This window comes from Phodopus roborovskii, unplaced genomic scaffold (assembly GCF_943737965.1).
Source record: "Phodopus roborovskii unplaced genomic scaffold, PHOROB, whole genome shotgun sequence".
In the NCBI taxonomy this organism is placed as follows: Eukaryota; Metazoa; Chordata; class Mammalia; order Rodentia; family Cricetidae; genus Phodopus; species Phodopus roborovskii.
Window position 1 is genome coordinate 24,992,732 of NW_026126416.1, and position 22,771 is coordinate 25,015,502.

General features: G+C 45.1%; 2 protein-coding genes across 3 annotated transcripts in view; both read right to left on the reverse strand.

Annotated features, from left to right (window-relative positions):
• Positions 1-22,771, reverse strand: part of Mertk (MER proto-oncogene, tyrosine kinase) — a 100,471-nt gene that overhangs the window by 60,491 nt on the left and 17,209 nt on the right. For both annotated transcript variants that reach the window (XM_051183424.1, XM_051183425.1), the window contains exons 2-4: positions 18,763-19,096; positions 11,718-11,818; positions 9,753-9,926 (exon numbers count right to left, since the gene is read on the reverse strand). In XM_051183424.1, the coding sequence (XP_051039381.1) occupies positions 9,753-9,926; positions 11,718-11,818; positions 18,763-19,096 (609 nt within the window). The remainder of the gene's footprint in view (positions 1-9,752; positions 9,927-11,717; positions 11,819-18,762; positions 19,097-22,771) is intronic.
• The window catches only part of Bcl2l11 (BCL2 like 11), a 641,641-nt gene that overhangs the window by 29,481 nt on the left and 589,389 nt on the right, over positions 1-22,771 (reverse strand). The gene's annotated exons all lie outside the window — the stretch shown is intronic.

Below are 22,771 nucleotides of genomic sequence, written 5' to 3' on the forward strand. Positions count from 1 at the left end.
TCACAAATTTCTTTCTTTTGGATTGATTATACTTATAGTAATTATCAGTATATAATTAATTCGTATGAATAAATCCACATTTTTCTTTTGTCAGTGATGTGGATGACACCCAAGACTTCATGCCTGATTGACAAGCTACACTCCCCTTGTATCTTATCTCCTTTGCCAGGTCAATCGGAATTCTTTGTGCATGCAGTCTAGAATGTTCTTAGCCCTGAGACAAAGTACCACAGCAGTTGTTCTCAGGGTCAGGTTCACAGCCTTATAGAGATCCCAGGGACACTTGCGCTCAAAAGTTAGCTTACTCTCATAATAACAATGTTGTTTTCCTTTTCATGCTCATTAACTCATGATTGTATGAAGGAATTTTCCAGAGGCTTATGTCATGTGATGATGTCACAGGTCTACTGGTCAGTGGAACATGGGCTCGTATATCTTTGTCTTAAAATTTTTTTCCATTTTACTTTCTAATTCAGTAACCAGAAAAGCATAACTAGTATAAAAATTGTTTTAAGACTTAAAGGGACCCTGACACCACATTCTTTGAGAGCTGAAGTCTCACTGGGGTTCTGGGGGAGGGTGCCAGGGCAGGAGGCACCAACTTCTGGAAAAGAGAGGAAGAAGTGAGAGGCAAATGGCAGGTGGCAAACAACAACAAGTGAACAAACAAACAAACACTTTGTACGGCATCGGTCAGTCGGAAAGAGAACGTACACAGAATGAGGAGCAAGACGGGGTCCCTCTCAGTCACAGGATGAGCTACATTCTGCCACTCTCCACGTCACAGCTGGCCTCTGCCTGTCAGGCGATAACATTTCCCTTAACCTCCAAACTCCCAGAGGAAACACCCATCCTGCCAGCTCCCAGGAGCGTGCAACACTTGGCTCGTGTTTAGAAAAATTAAGTTTTGGCTCCATCAGAAGACACAGGGGTTCTATTTTAATTCTTTCATCAATTCATTTGTTTTAGGTACAGTAGCTGTCTGCAGGCTAGTACCTATCATTTGATTCCAAATACTTAGCAAACCTTTTAGAAAACATACATGGAATATGAACTGCAAAAAAAAAAAAAAAAAAAAAAAAAAAATCACAGTCCAACCTGAAGAAGAGAGGAAGAATCCGGCAACTGCAAAACAGGTTTATTTCCCTGAAATCCAGTAATTCATTGGAGCTCCCTGAAGGAGGGCAGCCGCTACACTGTTCGCATCCTCAGAAGTGGGCTAGTGCTTAAAGCAAAGCTGGCTACTGTGGCTACATCAAGCAGGAAGTCATTTTTCCTCTCCCTATTTTTTTTTCTTTCAAAGTGTACACAAGGTCAGAAAAACAGACTAAAGCAGATGTCTCGACAGCACAAGACACCACACCAAACTGGAACTCCCCAGAGATGGGCTTCAGCACTGGTCCGAATGGGCAGGTGCTTGATGCCCACAAGCCAAACCGATGCAAGCAGACCGAAATGGAAACTCTTCCAAACAAAAGCAACTTTCTCCAAAACTAGACAGGCACTTACTCCCTCTAGGCAAGTGCTCTACCACAGAACCACACCCTCACCCTGTGTAACTTTTTCCCTTATGTTTTTTTTGGTTTAGTGGCACTAACTTTCCAAGTAGTCTCGTCTATACAGCCAGACTAGTCATATAGAGTGATTAGGAGGAAAAGCCAGCTCCAACTCCCTTGCTCAGTTCCCTCTGTGGACAAACAATAGTCACCGGGTTGGAATAAACCTGAATGTTTTCTAGCCCAAACCCTTGTGGCTTTCCTGGGAGAAAAGCATCAGTGAGTCTCAGGTCTCCACAACCCCCTGCCCCCATCCTGAATGCTCAGGATCTCGCCTTGGGTTCCGGTGAGTCTCTGCCCCAAGCCCCAAGGTGGCAGTCTACACCCCTCTTGTCCCCCCTCACCACCCCGTCTGAGAAATGGCAGTCTGTGACCCAGACCTGAGATATTTTAAGGAACTTTGAGGAACAATATGTTCCCCTGAGGGAAGGACAATCGCAATTGCTGAGGAAGCAACTTCTAGGAGCACAGTTTGGCCAAGTCACTGAGTGCTGGATTAAGCAACCCTGAAATTTAATGAAATAAACAATCCCGCTTTTTCATCTTTTTTTTTTTTTTTTTTTTTTTTTTTTCTTTAGTGTCTGACTTTCTACCAGAGAAGACAACACAGAGCCCACTGCATGGGTAAAATGGCTCATCGCTTTGGAACTCAGCCTGTCTTGGCTTCATTCACAAATAACCAATGTTCACTATGTACCATATGTACCAGATATTTTCAACCCAGGTGCCTGGGATGTCTTGAAGAACAAAAACAAAGACCCCTGTCCCTTAAGAGTTCTTATTTCCCCAGAGCAAAATGAAGCATGTGGAATTCTGTGTCAGAAGGTGACAGCCTCGTGCATGCCACACAAGCCCCTCTACCTCCTGAGCTATACCCTCAGCCCTGTGCTGGGCGTTTTCTTTGTTTTACAGCGTGAAAGAAGAAACCAGACCTTATGTGTGGTAGGCAAACTCTCTACCACGGAACCTTACAAAATGCTCCTTTAAAAGGGAAAAAAATTCAGATCCAAGTAATTTTAGATTCACGGTTGCGAAAATAGCACCAAGTTCCTGTGCCCTCCCCTCCCCCACTTCTCCATGATAAAGATTTTATTCAGTCATAACACCAGGATGAAAACCAGGAAGGTGACTTTGGTACAATGCTAGTAACTAAAATTTAACCTTACTCTGATTTTACCCCTCCTGGTGGGGGGGGGAGGGTGGGTAGTGTAATTCTATGAAATTTTAATCACAGGTACAGATTTGTGCCTACAAAATTGTCCCACCATTGAAAAAGGACTCCTCCATGGGAACATCCCCGTCTAAGAGAACTGATGAGAGAACGGATGTGTCCTCTACCACGGTTGTTCTGCAATTGAGAAGGTGATTTTAGTGGGCTCAGACCCTATGCAACCTTGGAGGCTGGCTTTGTTCACACAGAAGAATGGCCTCAGACACAGTGCCATTTCTCCTGTGTCTTCGGAACAGCTTTTACATCACAGAGCTTGGTGGGGAGGGACTGGGTCAAGAGGAGAAAAGTGCCAGGAGTGATGACAAATTCCTGTAACCCCAGCTCTTCTTCAGAAACGAGACCAGCCTGGAGCAAGATCCTGTCTGAAGCAGATATGCTTGCCCAAACCAGTGCAAACGGCTAGGGTCATTCAAACCACTTCCCTATTTGACACTTTCCTAGTAGAATGACAGGAAAAGTTTGTGTCCAAAATTTAATTTTTTTAAAGACAAGATCTCATGTAGCCCAGGCTACCTCCAACTCACTACAGAGTCAAGAATGATCTTGACCTTATTTATGATCTTCCTACTTCTACCTCCTGAGTGCTCTGATTACAGGTATACACCACCATGTCCAGCTTGGGCAGTTCTAGGGATCTAGTGCAGGATTTTATGCATGGCGGGCGAGCTGAAGTCCAGCTGAACTCCATCTCCAGCCCTTGAAGTTAAACACTCATTTGTTCAGTGGTTCATTCATCCATTCATTGAGGAGATAGGGCTGTACTAGCCAATAATTCTCACAGAATCATTACATGGAGTCACAGCTTCTCTTAAAGAGACCCGACAAGTAGATGACTGTGATCGAATGCAAAGCAGAGGCACAGAAGTCAGAGGGGCTGTGGGTGCACAGGTAAGGGCAGCTGGGATAGAATGGCCAGCGCGAAGCCAGACAAGACGGCACAGTGCACTCATGGACTCGCCAGAGGTTCGTGGGATCCCATGAGTAGGTGGCGCCACTCCAGGAGAGATAGAAGGACAAAAGTGGAAGTGAAGTCCTGAGGACTATGGGACATCATCAGTAAAGGTAGACTTCAACCGGCTTGGACTGGAGGGTCCTGCCTGGGGCGGGGAGCTCTGTGTCTGAGGAGTCGCTGACAGAGCAGAGAATGACTCACTGTGTAGGTGGCAGGCTGGGGGTGGGTGGGCCGATCGCAGAGGACAGGGACAGGGACAGGGATGCAGGGTCATAGTTAGGATGCAACAGTAGCAGAGCTGGCAAGGAGCCAGGAAAATATGAACTAAGGGCATCACTGTGGAAAAACACAGGGGAGAGGGGCCCCATTGACACTTGAGAACAATGAGCAGAGCTTGATGACTGACTTCTGGACAGTGAAGGGAAAAGAATCTGGGTAGACTGCAGGCTTCTGAGTGGAATATAGTATTGCCTCGAGGCCTCCACCGTTGGACATCAGCCATACGATCTATATTATCAAACTTAGCAAAATAGTGTAGGAGGGGCCAGAGAGATGGATCAGCATTTAAGACCACGTGTGGCTCTTGCAAAGGATCCAAGCTCAGCTCCCAGCATCCACATGGTGGCTCACTGTAACTCCAGTTCCAGGGATTCAGATCCCTTCTATGACCTCCATAGGCACTAGGTACACATTCAGCACACACACACACACACACACACACACACACACACGCACGCACGCACGCACGCACACACGCACGCACACACGCACACACACACTCATGCACAGGGAGCCTACTCATGCACATAAAATAAAGGCGTTTTAAAACATTGTAGGATTCTGAGATGGTGAGGCACCTGGTGTTGCTCCCTCCTGCACAAGGAAGACCTAGTGTGGCAGGGGGGTGGCTGCATTTTTGAGGCAATTTTAAGTTGGTTGAATGGACCTAAATGTAAATCTGACATGTTATTCTGACATAATCAACATGAGTCCTAGAAAATTTAAAAACAAGGGGTTGGAGTACAGCTCAATGATAAAGTATATGGTTAGCATGTACTAAAGTTTAATAGCTTAGGACCACCCCCCACCCAAGAAAAAAATTTTCTCACCAAAAAGAAAAGAGAAAGAAAGCAAAGCCAGAACCCATTCTTCCAACCTTTCACAACCAGGACAATTGCTTGAGCAATATAGCACACTGGAGTCATTTAGAAACTAGGTGGGAAATGCCAGCTCTGCAACTTAAATGACATATTGGGTCCTGTTCTGGAAATTGTAGAAGAGCTGGCAAAACCCATGTTGTAGCCGGTGTTAGAGAGACTTTCCATTGTCATTGGCTTTCTGGTCCCTGATGGAAGGTTATCAGATATTTAAACTTTTGAAGGCACTTTCTTGTAACAGGGAACTAACTGGGCACTCTCCTGTCCACCATTTCTAGACTCTGAAGATTCAACCAAAGGAGTTTCCATTCATGCTCTCTGAGGGTGTCACAGAGAGCCAAAGAAGTAAATCAGATAAAGTACCCCCCCCATACACATAGTCTGTATGGAATATGTTCCCAGACCTCCAATGTATGTCTAAAATTGCAGTGTCAGACTCCAGAAAAATACATGATTTTCCTAGATTCAGATGCCTCTAAAACTAGGTACACTAAAAGATCAATAATGTGAGCTATCTCCAAATAGAACTATCTCCAAAATACACTGTAATAAAAATTATGTGAATATATTCTCTCCCTTATTTCTGGAATTTTCTTCCAAATAGAGAATTTTTGGACCACGGAAAGCAAAGTCTCAGATGACGGGGACTACTGCTTTCTGAGAAGGGAGAGACTCTGCTAGCAAGACTGGCCAATAAGAGGCCAGACAGCTCAGTTATCAGGGTGCTTGCAGCAGAAGCATGAGGACTTGATTTGATCCCCAGCACCCATATAAAAGAGGTGCTGTGTAATTGGAGCCTGCATGGCCAAAAAAGCAGCTGGAGGAGCTCTGGCTTGCTGACCAGCCAGCCAGTCCAGCCAGGTCTGCAGACACCAGGTTCAGTGAGAGACCCTTCTCAAAACGTAAGGTAGAGAGTGACTGAGAAAGACGCCTGATGTCAACCTGTACCCTCCACGCGCATGCTTGCACACATGCAGACACACACACACACACACACAAAGTGGCAACAAATAAAACCTGTTAATGTTGTGTGCATGTGACATGGGGCTTGTGCCTTTGTGACTTACCAGAAAGACTAGAAATTGACAAGGTCTTTTTGGAAAGAGATTAGAATTTTCAAAGTTTAAAATACATCTACTTTTTCCTTCAATCCCCTTTTAGTTATTAAATATAGATGTGTGCTTTCTCACTTTCTCATGCACACACGTACGCATGCACGCACGCACGCACGCACACCTGTATTATGGGGCTAACAAGACGATGCAGTAAGTCACTTCTCCAGTAAACCCGAGTTCAATCCCTCGACCCCATGCAAAGGTGGAAAGAGACAGCCACCTCCACAAAGTTGTTTCTGGTGTCCGCACATACTGTGGCACACGCACACCCATACACACACACAATAATGGTAAAATACATATGTCAGTTACTAAAGCCATTCCACAATGCACATATATATCTTAAAACACAACACTCTATGTTATAAACGCATATAATACTTTTATCAACTGAAAAATAAAATGTTGTCTGGCGTGGAGGCGTACACCTTTAATGCCAGGTCTTGGGAGGCAGAGAAAGGCAGATCTTTGTCAGTTCGAGGCCAGCCTGCTCTACAGAGTGAGTTCCAGGACAGCCAGGGTTATACAGAGAAACCCTGTCTCAAAAAAAAAAAAAAAGAGAGAGAGAGAGAGAGAGAGAGGAAGGAAGGAAGAGAGAGAGAGCGAGAGAGAGAGAGAGAAAGGAAGGAAGAAAGAGAGAAAGAGAGAGAGGAAGAGAGAGAGAGAGAGAGAGATGGAGAGAGAGAGGGAAGGAAGGAAGAAAAGAAAATGGTGATGCCAGTGAGACGGCTCGGCAGGTAAAGCACCTGCTGCTAAGCCTGATGACCTAAATTCAATCCCTAAAACAAACACCTAAAAATTGTCCTCTGACCTCTACAGGTACACACAAAAAACCTCCCGCAAACAAATGTAAAAAGAATTTCAAATTAAATATACAATATCCCTTCTTTTTTATTAATTAATTAATCTATTTATTTTATATAACCAAGTCCATTTAAATGAAAACAAACATTTATAGACAATATTTGGGGATCTGGGCGTCGTGCTTTCCAAACCACTTCCTTCTGGTAAGGGGCGCTGTCATGGGGGATTCTAAGAAGATGCAGAAATCCTGGCTGTAGTCTGTAGCTGGGAAGCCAGCATGGGACTGACTCAGGCCCCCCTGAATATGGGTCTCAGCCAGAAGGACTGAGCAGTCTAAGGGACCTCAGACAGTGGAGCCAGGATGTATCCCTTGTGCACAAAAGGACCTTGCGAACACATCCCCCATGGAGGGATAACTGCCTTAATCTAGAGACAGGAGAGAAGCCCTAGTCCCTACTTCACAGGACCTGTCAGACCTACATGACCCCAACTGGATGGCATTCCCCTACATATGGAATTGGGGTGGGGGGATGGGAGGGGAGGGTGGTTAGAGTGCATGTGAGAGGGCAGAGAGGGTAAAAAGGGAGGGAAGGAGGGAGGGAGGGAGGGAGGGAGGGAGGGAGGGAGGGAGGGAGAGGGAACTGTAATCGACATGTAAAATAATAAATTAAATTAAAAAAATGCTTTGACTCCAAAATTTAAGTTCAAGGACAAGTTACTGGGGAAAAGGATTTCTATTTTTGTTTCCACAAAAAATGAAAAGCTGTGGATTCCTTCCAGACTAATGTGGTTTGATCAAGCCAGACCGCCTGAAACAGAGTACCAGGTGATCCTACATTCAAAACAGCTGGACAATATCCCTTCTTTACAGAATTAATGTTAGTATTTTGGGCCAGGCTGTAATCCCAGCACTTGCTAGGTAAATGCAGGTGAATGATCAGGAGTCAGGGACAGCCTGGATTATACAGCAAGTCTGAGGCCAGCCTGGGCTACATGAAACTGTATCACAAAATAATAACAATAGTAATGTCTTCCTTTAGTGGACTTCGGAGCAACTACCTCACAGAGAGGGTATTACGTTACATTGATTCTGAACACACAAGTTCTTCAATTATCCATTCCTTGGAGAAACTTGAAGGAAATTTAGATGAAAGAAGGAGAACCCTGTATGCCTTTCCTGCAGTCAAGGGAGGCAGAGGGGGCTTCAGAGACAATGCCTGGGGCTGGAATTCACTTGCCTCTCTGGCCTCAATTCAAGAGGTGCTGCTTCGGATGGCATGCAGCGATGCGCAAAAACACAAAGTCCTGGTCCGCAGTGAACATGCTGAGAAAGGAGACTGGGAGTAAACAAGTTCGACTCTCATACGTGCAAAGAAGGATGCACACACTGGGAGCCAGGAAAAGGGTGAAGATAATCTCTTAAGAAGTGACATATGAGTGTGTCATAGGACAAAGGGCAGATGGGAACACTGTAAACAGAAGAGGGGTGCAAAGGTTCTGAGCAGGAAGAAATATGCTGGAAGGGACTCTGTGAGTTCTGCTTAGTGAGCATAGCCAGAGGATTGGGTGTGGTGTAGAGAGCTGGGCAGGGGCTAGAGCATGCAGGACTGATGGACAAGGCCAGGAAGGGTTCTGGGTGACAGTCTAGATCAATAGGAAGCCACTGATGGGGTTTCATCAGATGGGTGACATGAGCTGCTATTGAGAACAGTGGAGACATGTGGGGACAAGACGGAGCAGTGGTTTTGGGAAGTCCTGATGGGGTGTGAACTACAGTGCCCAAAGCAGAGATGGACAGAGGCAGATTGTGCTGGGCTCTAGAAGCAGAACTCACAAAACTGCTGATGCTATCAATGTGAAAATGAGGAAAGAGAGGAGTGTTCTTTCCGTGATATTATTTGGTAAGAGGAATTCTGGGGCAGAGGACTGAGAGGAATCAAGAGCTGCATTTTAAAATGCCTACACACTCAACAAGTAGGAAAAGCAAGGAAGTGGCTGGACACAGGAGCTGGAGGCTCAGTAGAGAGGGTAGGGCCCAAGATGTAAAGTTCCAGGCTGTCATCCCACAGATGGCATTGAAGCTAGCCAAGGAACTCAGCCAGGAGGGTGTGTCTCGGAGGGAAAAGAAGCTGGGCCAGCTCTGAGCTGGGCACCCGATGTTCAGAACTGGCCCAGCAACAAAGAAGATGCAATGAAAAGGGGAAGAAAGCCAGGATCATGTGCTTTTTAAAAAGTCTACCGCTGGGATCTCAAGCCTAGAACTGCCTTAGGCACACAGCAGATCCTGAACATTTGCTGAATGCATGAGGAGGGAAGAAGGGATGGAGTGTGGCCACATTGTCAGATGAAGCTCAAAGAGGCAATCAGAGGGGCAATAGAGGAGCCACTGGTTTTAGCAGCACAGGAAGCTTCAGTAGCATTGCTGACAGGAGCCAGCCCAAGAACAGGAACAAAGCCAAGACATTCTGGTTTGGATAGAGATCAAGATGGCCATGGAATGTCAATTCACCAGCAATCCCACAGTGACTCACAAACTTCCTGCCACAGTGCCCCGTGAGCGATACACTCTCTTGGCATCCAACCTCAATTAGGTCTTTACTTAAGTGTTTCCATAGGGGTAATTCCTGCCAGGCAGGCAAGGCCACAGTGCTACGGAGATGCAAGCAGGGCTCTGGCTGCCTGGGCTAGATCTGGCCAGGTAGGCAACTGTATGTACATCCTGCCTCCCTTCCAATACACCCGTTCCTCTATTGCTCCCACATCCATTTCTGAGCTTCTTGATTGGTTGTCCACTGTTGGGTTGTGGCAAACATCATCAAAGTTTCACCACCTTCTGCTGTTGGTGTGTGGGTGGGGGCTGGGGGAGATGAGTGAATAAACACATGTATGTATGTATGTATGTATGTATGTATGTATGAGCATAATGCTCAGACTTACCAGGTACGGTGAGGACAGATGGGGACCTTTCCGGTTTCTCATTCACACGGCTGCTATTTTGAACCCAGAAGATGTTGACGGGCTCAGGAGGGCCCACAGCCTGGCAGGTGAGGTTGAAGGCTGTGTTTCTGGTGACATTCATACTCTCAGGTTGCTTAATAAAGTATGGAAGTCCTGCAGAGAAAGATTGGAGCAGAGTCTGTCTTAACCAAAAGCAGCACCTTTGAAGACAGCCATCGGAGGGTTCCTTGGGTCTGAAATAGCCAATTATCACCTCCAAGCAGAGGAAGGAAAAGCAAAGGGGTTCTTGACTACCAGTCTTCCCCAGTCAGCTTTCTAGGACACTTTTTCTAGGGAACGTGTGCAGTGATTCATCTGCTTTGGCCAGAAGGGAATGCACAGCCAGCTTTTAAATCAGGTGTTGCTCAAGGGCCTGGCACTGGTTGGCAGGTTGGCAGTATTCCTCATCAAAACAAACAGAGCGAGGCAGGAAAGATGGCTAGTACTTAAGAGCACTTGTTGCTCTTCCAGAGGAGCCAAGTTCATCCCAGGACCCACATCAGCCAGCTTGCTACTATAACTACAGCACAAGAGGATCCAGCATCATCTTCTGGCCTCCAAGATCCACTCCATCCCACATACACAAGCACACATTCACATAAACACACACATATTAAAGAAATCTAAAAAATACCAAAGTGAGAACAAACCTGCACAAAAGATCTGCCCAGTTTTGGGGAAATCTGCAGTGTGTGTGACTTCCAGATGGGTGAAGATGGATTTTAAAACCTGTGCACTTGAGACTCTTGGAGTCTATGTGGTTCAGCTGTAAGGCATGAGCTCAGTATGCATACGGCCCTGGGTTCAATGCTCTAAGCCCTGCGAGTGAGCATGCACACACACACACACACACACACACACACACACACACACACACACACCTCTTCATGTATTTGTGTAAAACTGAAGAGTTTTCAAGATGCACCCACTTGGAGACATAATGAGCACAGTTTTATAGTTATAATCCTAAAATCTTCTGAAACGCCAAAATCTGGCCCACTAGGGAGCCTGGAATTTTTCAGAGAAAGCCAACGGTTACTGGTTTGGACCATGTACCCACCGTTTTAACAGGGCAAGCTGGCTAGCCTCAACACTTAAATCACGGGTTTTATAAACTCATGTCTCACAAATCTGGTTCCACATAGAATAATAGGATTCTTTTTTTCTCCCATTCAAAGCTTTCAAGATTCAGACTTTTCCCAACTTGTGCATTTTTCCTGGGATCCTGACAAGTAAATTGCCTTCGATATTGTAATTTACAAGATTAATACCAAATGTAGGAGATGCCCTCCTGTGGACTGGTGCCCACACAGCTCAGGCATCAGTTGTCCAGCCTGAGAAAGCCAATGTGTCTATGAGATTCATCTGAGGGGCTTTTTCTTGACTCTTCCTCTCCACACTCACCCATTCACTGACTCCCTCCTTTGTCCCTTTCTCCTTCCTCTCTCAAGCTTTCTGTGGTGTTACTGGGCATCAAGTTCATGTTCACAAGAGAATGGGCACCAGAAGAGCCTCTTAGTGGGAGCAGGATGTAGAAGGTAGAGCAGAGAAAAAAGAAAAGAAAGAAAAGAGAGGGGATGAGATGGGGTACCTCAGGGGTGGAGAGCAACACTGGGGTTAGAGCATGTGCTTAACACGTACAATGCCCTGGGCATACACATGCACACACACACACACACACACACACACACACACACACACACACACACCGAAAAGAACTGAATCACTTACATCATTGTCTAGTTTCTAAAAGGAGGATATACTTGTAAAATTCCAACACCAATAGATCCATAATGTTTACAGCGTTATAAACAGGCAGGCCACATCCTGCAAGTCACACAGGAAACACTTAATGCAGGCTTTAACCAGCACCTGTGCAGCAGGGTATTCTGGCTTCAGGCTCACCTTGAACTTCGACGTATATGGGATCAGATACGATCTCTTTGTCATTCACCTTCATCTTACAGATATATGACCCATTGTCGGAGCGCTGCACACTGGTTATGCTTCAAAGAAAAACAAAAAGAAATTTGCAGCAACTATCTTTTGACTCCCTGTTACATAAACAGAAAATTCTTCAACACACTTACCTTGTGCTAAGATGGTTAATGTGTCAACATGGCTAGGTCATGGTGCTTAGTTATCTAGATGCTTCTATAAGGATATTTTTCAGATGCCATAGACATTTAACTTGGCAACATTTCAGTAAAACAGATTATCCATCCCAACATGCACCTATCTTATCAGTTGCAGACTGAAGTCCCTTGAGAAAGCTCAGTGTCAATTTTCCATGGGTCTCTAACCAACACTCTGCTGGCTTCAGACTTGTTAGTGCTTATTACAGTGTGAATTCATTGAAACTCTCTTTTCTCTGTCTTTTTTCCCTTCTCCTGGGATGGTCAGGCAGGCACTGGTGTATAGAAATTTGTCTTGGTTTGTTATCAGTCATCTTAGCTTTGCTTTGCTTCTGTTCTATCTGGAACAGGAAATATCTGATCCATCTGCCTGTGACTCCAGCACTCAGGAGGTTGAGACAGAAAGATTATGAGTTTGAGGTCAGCCTGGACTACTCTTCAAGACCTTTTCACAAAGCAAAGCAAAGCAAAACAAAAACAAAAACAAAACAGCATCTTTGACTACTACTGTCTTCTTTCTACCTTTGCAATGTGTTTACAAACATAAAGATGTACAACATACATAAAAGAAAGCTGCATTGGAGGTAGGCAAAAATGGTTCAGAAGGTAAAAGTGTTTGCTGACAAGCCCAAGGACCTGAGTTCGACACCCAGGACCCATATTTTGGAATGAGAGATCTGACTCCTGAAAAGTTTCTTTGAAGCAGCTTGCAAAATAATATTCAACTTGCATATTCAAGATCTGACGCTAAAGGCTTCACAAAGACCAGGAAGCTGTGAGAGGAGGAGGGGCTCCATGCTGGCCTAAGCCCAAATAACAGTTCAGCCACATACGTAGACTGTAGAAATCAGACTGAGAAGATGTCCTGAAGTACTCTGACTCAACAGGCCAGGAAGATCTAGCCTACAAACAAGAAAGGGACACTCAAAATACAAGCCATGACCCCAAATTCACCTTCAGCCACTCATGTCAGGAAGAAGGTAGCAATCTGTACCTGGATAGCATCTAGACCATCTACCTGTTCCTGTAAGACCTAACTTAGACATCCATATCAAGGCTCCTAGGGTTTGGGGTAGGACCAGGCAGAGGAGTGGCTATTCCCAATACTCTCTCCTCCCAGCTAAGTCAGGGAGCTGGGGCTCCATGGAAGCAATACCAGAAAGACTGAGCTCAAAATTACAAACTGGACAACTAAAGGGAGTTGAAGAAAGGACAGAGAAAGAGGAAGATGAAAGAATTTAATTGTCCCAGAACTGTATTGCAGGCCTGTCATAACTAGAACCCTGAATGGGCAGCCCAGAGAGAGAAAGGAGACATACCAAGGGACTTCAGCCAAAATGCTATATCTTTAAGTCATGATCATGAAGGTTCCAGAGGGAAGGGGAGGCAACCTGTGGTGACCTGGGTCCCTACCACACTGAGGAGGAGCAACCAGGAGATGTGTCCCAAGACTTCAAAACCACAAGGGATTATTTTCTTTTTTGATTCTCTATCTATAATAAAGCATCCGAGGTCAGGGTGGGGGAAAGGTCTTTTCAGGCACGGGGTCTCAGAGGTTAACAGAGGAAGTGCTGCATGGCAAAGTGAGGGAGGAAACCCACATGAGAGGGAGACCTGGGCCCCAGAAGTAGATGTGCAGGAAGAAGAGAGGTCCCCAGAAAGCCAGTAAAGGTGGGAAGTGAAGCAGCAAGACCCAGACCCGAGGGCAACCTGTCCAGACTGAGATGGGAACCAGACAGGAATCTCGGAGGCAGTGGGGAGAGGGCACAGTCCCGACAGCTTTATGACCACGAGAGGAGGTAAGATAGGGCTTTCTTTCAGAGTTGAAGGAAAAATGAATAGGTAAGATTTTGAAAATTAATCAAGCTAGCATTAAAAAAAATTATGGGAAATAACGAAGTAAATTACACTCGCAGCACAGTACATGATTCAGCTAGCTAGAAACACAACTTCCATACCCACACACAAAAACTATGAAGCCTGGGTATTGATTTTTGCTACTGCCACAAATAAATACATCATTGGCAGGCACACCATCGTGGGGATGAGCACACATGCAAAGTGCACAGGATTGCATATGGACTGAAGAGCTCTAGAAAGATGCCCAAGGGCTCAGCTCCCAATGATGAGGGGATAAGGGCAGGCAGGGATAGAGGAGGAATGTTTTATACACGTGGAATGCATTGCTTCATTTTTTCTACCGTTTTTATGTATTTATTTTGTATCCAAGTATATGTGTGGTGTGCACGCGCGCGCATGTGTGTGTGTGTGTGTGTGTGTGTGTGTGTGTACGCATGCGTGTGTGCCACCCTACTCTTTTCTGTAGTAAACTTAATGAAGCCATATAAAACAAGATCAGCTACCTACAAAATATTTCATACATGCTAATGAATATATATAAAATTATGTACAGTTTACTGTATTATAATGTAGCTTTACTAGTCTTACTTTTTCTCACTATGGCTTAGTGTATTTGCTATTTAGGTCTACCTAGCACATATTTTGTTACTATTATTCCTAGTACTATGTATTATTTGACATAATATATTTTAAGTTTTTAAATTTATAATTGTTCATGGCTGCTTAAAAAAAAAAATAGTATGGGGCTGGTCAGATGTAACCCTGTTAGAGAACACAGTGCAGCAAAACCCCAGACCCTGGGTTCTGGCTCTAGCCCGGCTTTCCACCCAAGGTGTGAAAACCCCATCAACTTTTGAAATAGAAACATCTGGACCAAAGAGGCAGAAACAAATGACACAGACTGAGCCATAGTGTCTAGACAGGAACCACCTGGCCACAGCTGTAGAGCTGGCATTGGGGAAGCCCATGCCCCAGGGCAGTGGTGGCTGGGCTGGCCCCAGGATACTCTACAAGTTTTCAGTCTCTCTATCCCTCAGTATGCCAAAGCTCAGCTGGCATACAGGGAGATGTCTCACGAGTAGCAGTAAAACTCTCAAGTTTTCAAAGAAACACAAAAGGGCAAATGTACTCTAAGATGCTTGGAGCATCTCATTTATGCAGAATCTTATAGACAGAGAAGGGAGAATACATGTTACTAAAGGGGTGGGGCACGTATCATGGCGGCGCAGGTAAACAGGGTCACGTGGTCATGTGAATGTGCTTATTACCATTGCTCTTCACACACACAAAGGGCTTACATTACATGCAGTTTACCAAATAAAAAAGCAATAAGCAAATACAATTAATAAGTGGATGCAAAGACCCACTGACAAGCTTCTTGCTTTCACCTGGTGCTGGGAGGCCCTAATGGATAAACAAATGAAGGAGATTCTGAGCCTAGAGTTTTGTGACCCTCAGGTCCTGTGGTTAATAATTTTGCCCACGGTGGTTTGGCTAAAGGAACTGTGTTCTTATTTTCTGGATTCTGCTCATATTTGCCTCCGTTTCCCTTTCCTTTCCTTCTTCTGACAAAGCTTTGCTATGTGGACAGGGCAGACCTCCTACTTGAGAGCCCCCTGCCTCGGCCTTTAAACTGTATTGATTACAGGCATGATGTGCTGTGTGACCCCCCCCACATCCTCTCTTTTTAAAGTATCATCATCATCATCACTATTACGTGTATGGGTGTCTTGCCAACATGTATGCCTGTGTCTAATGTGCATGTCTGGTGTCCATGGAGGCCAGCCGATCCCTTGGAACTGGAGTAACATGGTTGTAAGGCCACCATGTAGGTGCTGGGAGCTGAACTTCGGCCAAGTGCTCTTAACTGCTGAGCCGTCTCTCCAGTCCCTCGATTACATTTTAATTGCCACCAAGAGCAGTGAGATAAAGCAGTGACAATAGAAACTGGAGCCAGGAGAGACAAGTGTAGCTAAGTTTAGCTCACAGAGTCCATGAGACTCATCCCAACACAGCAGGGACCTGTTCAGAGATAGAGGCCAGGATCTCTCTCAATAAACAGATTAGGCTGGGTGGCTAGCAGCAAACCCCAGGCATCTGCTTATTTCTGCCTCCCTAGCATGGGAATTTTAAGTGCATACCACATTCAGCTTTCTAAAATGTGTGTCCTTGGCACCAAAATCAGGTCCTTACGCTGAGCACTTTACCTACGGAGCCATCTCCCAGGCCTAAATGACCATTTTAAAAATCACATCCTTAGGGCTGGCATCATGTGGTCCAAGCCCATCCCTATGGAAACAAAGTCAGGGAGTTGTGGCTGCTGGCCCACAGTCACATAGATGACTGTAACAACAGCAGAGGTGTGCTCTCTTCAAGCAACATCTGACCTATGTGACTCATTAAACACCCCACTATGTACTTATTAAATGTTTCCCTTATCTCTTTGTAAGCTTTGTTTATGTAAAACGTCTGATTTCTGTAGAAAAAAAATTCTGCAGAAAAAAAAATTGAGTCAGATATTGTGTGTGACCACTGTACGAGAACAGCTTGATAAGATGAACCAAGAGGCTCATGGGAGTCTCTTCTTTGCCCTGAAGCAAAGCATAGCTGGTGGGAAAAGTGACAAATTCTGGCTGTGGCCATCAGGTCTGTAGGAACTATGCAGTGGCTTTCTGAAAAGGAAACAAAAATGATTCACCTAAAGGCATGACACATACGGGACTGTGCCAAATGTCAGGTCAGAGAAAGTGAAAACATCACAGATCAAAGAGAGCTCCACTCCAGAATGGGGGGCTGGAGGCTCAGGAAAAAAGGTCTTTCTCTGACTCTGAGTGGTCTGCACCTCATTTTGAGCTTTGGGGAACAACAGGCCAAGTCAGTTCAATTGACAAAAACCCCTCAGGTTAACACAGGCAATCGGGAGGTAGAACTTTGATTATTGGGGTGGGGGAAGGGTGGGGAAAAGAGACGCTGGGCGCAGAAACCAAAGTTTGACTAAAGGAATAGACCCAAATGTACTCCCGCGGGCCACTCAAACTCCACAGTACAGTGGGGTAGTTGCCATTTGCAATAACCTGTTATATATTTTATGAAGCTCTGGAAGAGATGAGCTCTAAACAATGAGGAGGAGGAGGAAATGCTAATACCCTGAGTCTATCAGTGCACAGTGTACATACCACGAGTCCCTCATTAATATGCATGACTAATACATGCTAATAAAGACAAAAACCAGGAAACAAGCAAGGAGGAAGAGCAAAATCTGTAAGAGCAAAGTTTCAGCGTCTACAACCTCTGAAATAGGATGGCTCGACTTCTGGGAGAACAGAATATTCCAGATACATGTCCTGCCTTGGCTGATCACAGCTACCACTAACTCATCAACCTTATCTTTGCAAAATGGAGGGAATATTTCAAAGTGTGGCTGCCATCAGAAAGGCTTCCTCTAGCAGCTAATGAGAGCAGATGCAGAGACCTACACCAAAACATCAGGCAGAGCTTGGAGAATCTCGGAGAGGAGGAAGGACTGTAGGAGCCAGAGGGGTGGAGGACACCAAGAGAACATGGTCCAGAATCAACTAAGCAGGGCCACTAGGGGCTCACAGAGACTGAAGTGGCCATCAGAGTCTGCATGGGGTCTGCGCTAGCTCCTCTGTATACATGCTGTGGTTGTTTAGCTTGCGGTTTTTGTGGGATTCCTAACAGTGGGAGAGAGGGTGTCTCTGATTCTTTTGCTGGCTCTCGGGACCCTTTTCCTCCACTGGGTTGCCTCATCCAGCCTTGATATGAGAGTTTGTGCCTGGTCTTATTGCATCTTGTTATGCCACGTTTGGTTGATAGCCCTGGGAGGCCTGATCTTTTCTGAAGGGAAATGGAGGAGTGGCGGATCTAAGGGAGAGGGGAGGCACATGGCGGGAGGGGGAGGTCACGACACTGGGAAAAGTGGAGGGAGGAGAGGCTGTGGTTGGGAGGAACTGTACGAAAGAAAAATGAATTTAAAAAGAAAGATAGAAAGAAAGAGAAAGTATGGCTGAGACCCTGTGTCATTCCCTAGAACTTTCCTTCTACTTCTCTGGGTGCACACCAAACTGGCACCACAACTGGAAGCAGCAGAAAGAAAGCAGGAGATGGGGAGAGAGGGCAGGTGACACGAGTGAATCTTTAAAATGCTATAACCACGGATAACATTGGCACTGCCGCGTGCGCGCCTGCGTGTGTGCGCGCGCGCGCGCGCGCGCGCGCTAGAGTCTGCAATTAACAAGTAGGCTAAGCTGGTTTGGTCAGTCCTTTGCCTCCCCAGAACTGGAATCATCCATACACACAGACAAATACACACACACACACACACACACACACACACACACACACATTAAAATAAACGATTTTATAAACAAACAAGCAAAAGGCACTAACCACTTTCCCAATCCAGCTCTGTAACCTGTAACCTTAGCATGTGGGTGGATCGGGACGTAGTAAGTCTGAAATCAGCCTGGACTACATGAGAGCCTGTCTCCAAAAAAGGCCCACTTTCTCTTGGAGTGGGGTATATAGCTCAGAGGTACAATCAGTATGCTTAGCATGTTCAAGGCTCGGGGTTCTATACCTAGAACTGAAAATGAACACACACACTTACACTCTCACACACAAACATACACAAATACACCCCCCTCCATACACAGTTTCCCACTCCCTGGTAGCTCTTGGATCTAAGGTGTACTTAGTACCTACCTTAGATGAGCTGGGCATGGCCCTCTAAGCCCTCAGAGTGTGTTTTAGCCATCAGTTACCATTCACCAAGCTCATTTAAAAGAAATCAACAACACAGTCAGGTCAGTATTTATCCACACTCTAAAAGGGGTCAAAACTTCTTAAAAAGAAAACAAGGCTGACTTTTACTTGAGGGTTCTACTTTTGGGGTGGCATTAGCATAATGACATTTAGGAAGAAAGGACACATACCTGAACAATGCAATTATTGACACCCCTTCCTCATCAGGATAAAACTGTGTGATTGAATGATGTGCCCCAAGCAATTCCTTTCCATCTTTCCACCATGAAATGCCAGCTGTTTCTTGGTACGTGTTAGGAATATTGATAGAGCAATTAAATTTGACATTTTTATGTTCTGAAAGTATTATGTGTCCGATTGTGTGATTAAATGCAACGGGAGGTAGGAGCTTTGATGCTGCAGAGGTCATCTGGGGAACAGCTGTGTGTGCTGGAAGTGATCTTCCAGTCTGGGATGGTGATAGCCGGTCAGCTGGGTTGGTTTCTTCTGCCATTTCAGCAGTGGCTGCAAAACAAAATATTGAGTGTTAGCCATTAAAACGATGGAGAATTTCAACTTCCTAGGCAAAGCAGAACATCCTCAGTGGGCCCAAAACAGATGAACAAGAAGTTGAGTGTAAGGGCACACCCTTGTCATCCAAGCACTTGTGAGGTCGAGGCAGGAAGGTCGAGAGCGCAAGGCCAATCTGAGTTACACAGGGAAAGTGTCACAAAAGAACCAAGAGCTGGGCTGTAACTCAGTGGAAGAACACCTGCCTAACATGCACAGGTTCCCTAGTTGAATCCCTCGCACCTCAACAGAAGACAAAAGATGGGGAGAACCTTATGTGCACATCCGACAACATCCCCATTTACCAACTTGTGCGTCTGCCTACTTGCCTCCTTCTAAAGAGTACTTAAGGAAAAAGATTCCTGGGCTGGTGGGATGGCTCAGCGGGTAAAGGTGCTTGCTGCTAAGACTGTCAACCTGAGTTCCATCCCCAGAACCCACACAGTGGAAGAACTTCCACCTGTATATAGCAGAGTGTGCGTCCCCTCCCATATACACACACAAATATATAACTTTTTAAAAAATAAAGTTCTTCTAACAATTCTCTTCCAATGTTGACTCAAGTTGTCCTTGGACCTTCACATATACACACGAAATAAATGTAATTTAAATAGTAAACAAAACAAACAAAAAACCTCAAGTCAGATTAGTGGTGCACACCTTTAATCCCAGCACTCAGGAGCGAGAGGCAGGTAGATTGATGTGAATTTGAGGACAGTCTGATCTATGTGGCCAGTGCCAGGCTACTTGGCGAGACTCTGTCTTGAAAGAAAAAGAGAAACGGGGGGGGGGGTCAGAGAGGAGGAAAAAGGGAAGAGAAGATGAGAGAAAGGGGAGGAAGAGAGGAAGGTAGAACACGGGATATTATGGTGGCTTGAATGATAATGACCCTCATAGGCTCATCTATTTGACTATGTGATGCCCAGTTGGTGGACAGTTTGGAAAGGATAAGGAGCTGCGACCCTGTGGGAGAAGGTATGTTATGGGAATGGGCTCGACCGTCTGCTTGTAAATCCAGCTCTCAGCTACTGCTCCAGCTCCATGCCTGCCTGCCTGCCTGCTGCCAGGCTTTTCATCCTTTTGGTTGTAGAATCACCCTCTGAGCTTTAAGCCTCAAACAAACTCTTTCTTCTATAAGTGCCTTGGTCATGGTGTCTTATAGCATCAATAGGAAAGTAAGACAAACACCCAGTTAAGCTTGAACTTTACAAATAACATCTCATATTAAATATCCAGCCAGAACACACCCATTGGATATCCTATACTAATGGTCAGCTCTGAAAATATACAGAGAGTAACATTATACAAACTGAGCAGGTTGCATTTATATATTCAGGAACACACACACACACACAACAATTAAAGAAGAGTTTACGATTTTGAAAGAGAGCAAGGAGGGGTAAAGCAAGGGTTTTAGAGGAAGAAAAGGGAAGATGGAAATAGTGTGATTACATTATAATCTCAAAAATTAAAGAAATAACTCTTAAAAATATGGTCAAAATATAAGTATGAAAAAATTAATTAAAAGGAAAAACACCCCCCCCCCACACACACACACACACTCAGAGGAAGACATTTAAGATGCTGAGACATGTCACATGAAGTTGTATAGAACTGATATAGAAGAAACTTAAAATTATAGAATTGGTATTAGAAAGAATTACCAATAGATTTGCTTAGGAGACATTAAGTCACACAAGTGGAATTTAACTGCCTAATGGAGTGCTGCCTTCAAAATATTCCAAAATACTCCAAGATAACTAACAGGCTAACCAAGCTGTCAGAGATAAGTGAAATCCAGGATGCTAGGATGTAAATATTTACTCATCAGGACTGACTAACCATCACGCTCTGATTCTCAGGACAAGAGAGACAACATTGATTTACCCCCCATGACTGGATCTAGAGGCCTGGCTGCTGATAAGCCTCTGAGGCCATTAACAGCTACAGAACTATGGTGGGAGCTCCATGCCTACACCCTGCTCAGTTGTGCATTGCATTCACTTGGCCTCAGAGGCTTATCAGCAGCCAGGCCTCTAGATCCAGTAATGGGAGTAGACCAATCTGCCTAGCGCTGGGAGGTACCGATCTTGAACATTGTCCTGCAAGGCAGTCAGTGGGAGGTGGGGGAAGCATGGCAGACAAAAACCTGCCCTGTAGGGATGGTGAGCAGTGTGGTACTGAGCCTCTCAGGGACTCTCAAACTGAGCTCCAAGGAAAGAAAAGGCGTAGATTCTTCCAGACTGCCCATTAGGACTTAAGTAATGAAAAAGCAATGAAAAAACCAAGAAACAACAAGAAAACCAAATGATCAAACATTGCTGTTTTACCTGGACTAAGGAAGCTATCCTTATTCCTCAACTGTCAGCTCTTCTTTTTTAAAGAGATTTTTTTATTTGTTTATGTTTGTTTCAGATTTATTATTTTATGTGTATGAGTGTTCTGTCTCCATGTGCATCTGTGCACCACAGGTATACCTGGTACCTGAGAAAGTGGGGTGCCTCCATGTGGGTGCTGGGAATCAAACCTGGGTCCTTTCCAAGAACCAGTGCTCTTAACCACTGAGCTAACTTCCCAGCCCCTGTGTCGGCCAACTCTTAACTGAATATATTCATTGTTAGAATCTAGTCTCCAAGAAGAAACTGACCACACCTTTGTTGGAGGAAAGGACCTATGGTCCTTCCTTTATCCAGTGAGAGCCCAACACAAAGAAAAGGGGACTACTACAGACCCCCTCAACGCTTGCTCCCACTTATATCTCTGCCCAGCTCAGACTAAATCCAAACAATCAAGCCGACAGGGCTTGTTCACCAACAGCTCCTTGAGTGGGAACTCTAGCCTCTCTGCTTGGACTGATTGGCCAGAAAGTAGTCATGAGGTCCTTGCACAAGGGTCCCCAGTCTGTACCCTTGATGGGACAACATTACTGAGTCCCTCAAGAACACATGAGGGGACTGGAAAGACCTAGGTATAGGAGGGACAAAGGAGTCAGTCCTTTGATCTCAAAATATCAGTAAGGCTTTTAATCCAACAAGGAGCAGATCTTCAAAATCTCAATTTTGAAGGCCCCAAATATCTTCCCACTAGACCATCCCAGGAGGGTACCAATGCAAAACAAGGGGACAGATGAGAACCGAAGGGTCCCTGTAGTGGTTTGAATGAGCAATGTGCTCTCTTAGTCTTAGATATTTGAACATGTAGTTCTCAGCTGGTGATGCTTTAGGGAAGCTTAGAGTGGTGTAGCCTTGCTGAAAGAAGAATGTCACTGGGAGCATTCTTTGATAAGTACAATGTTCACCTCCTTCGAGCATGCTGTCTCTGCTTTGTTTGTGGTTCAGGATGTGAGCTCTTGGCATCTTGTTCCAGCCTCTACATCTGCCCGTGCCCCCCCCCCCCACCAAGCCATTATGAACTCTAAACCTCTGAAACCATAAACCAAACAATTCTCCTTCTATAACTCGCCTTGGCCATGTAACTTTATTGCAGAAACAGAAAAGTGACTAATGTAATCCCCTTGGCCAGATAATACTTAAATTACATTTTGTGACCAACAGTTGGCCAGCCATTTTCAAAAAAAAAAAAAAATTACAAAAGATAGCAAATTGGAAATTAGAGGGTTAGAACAGCTAC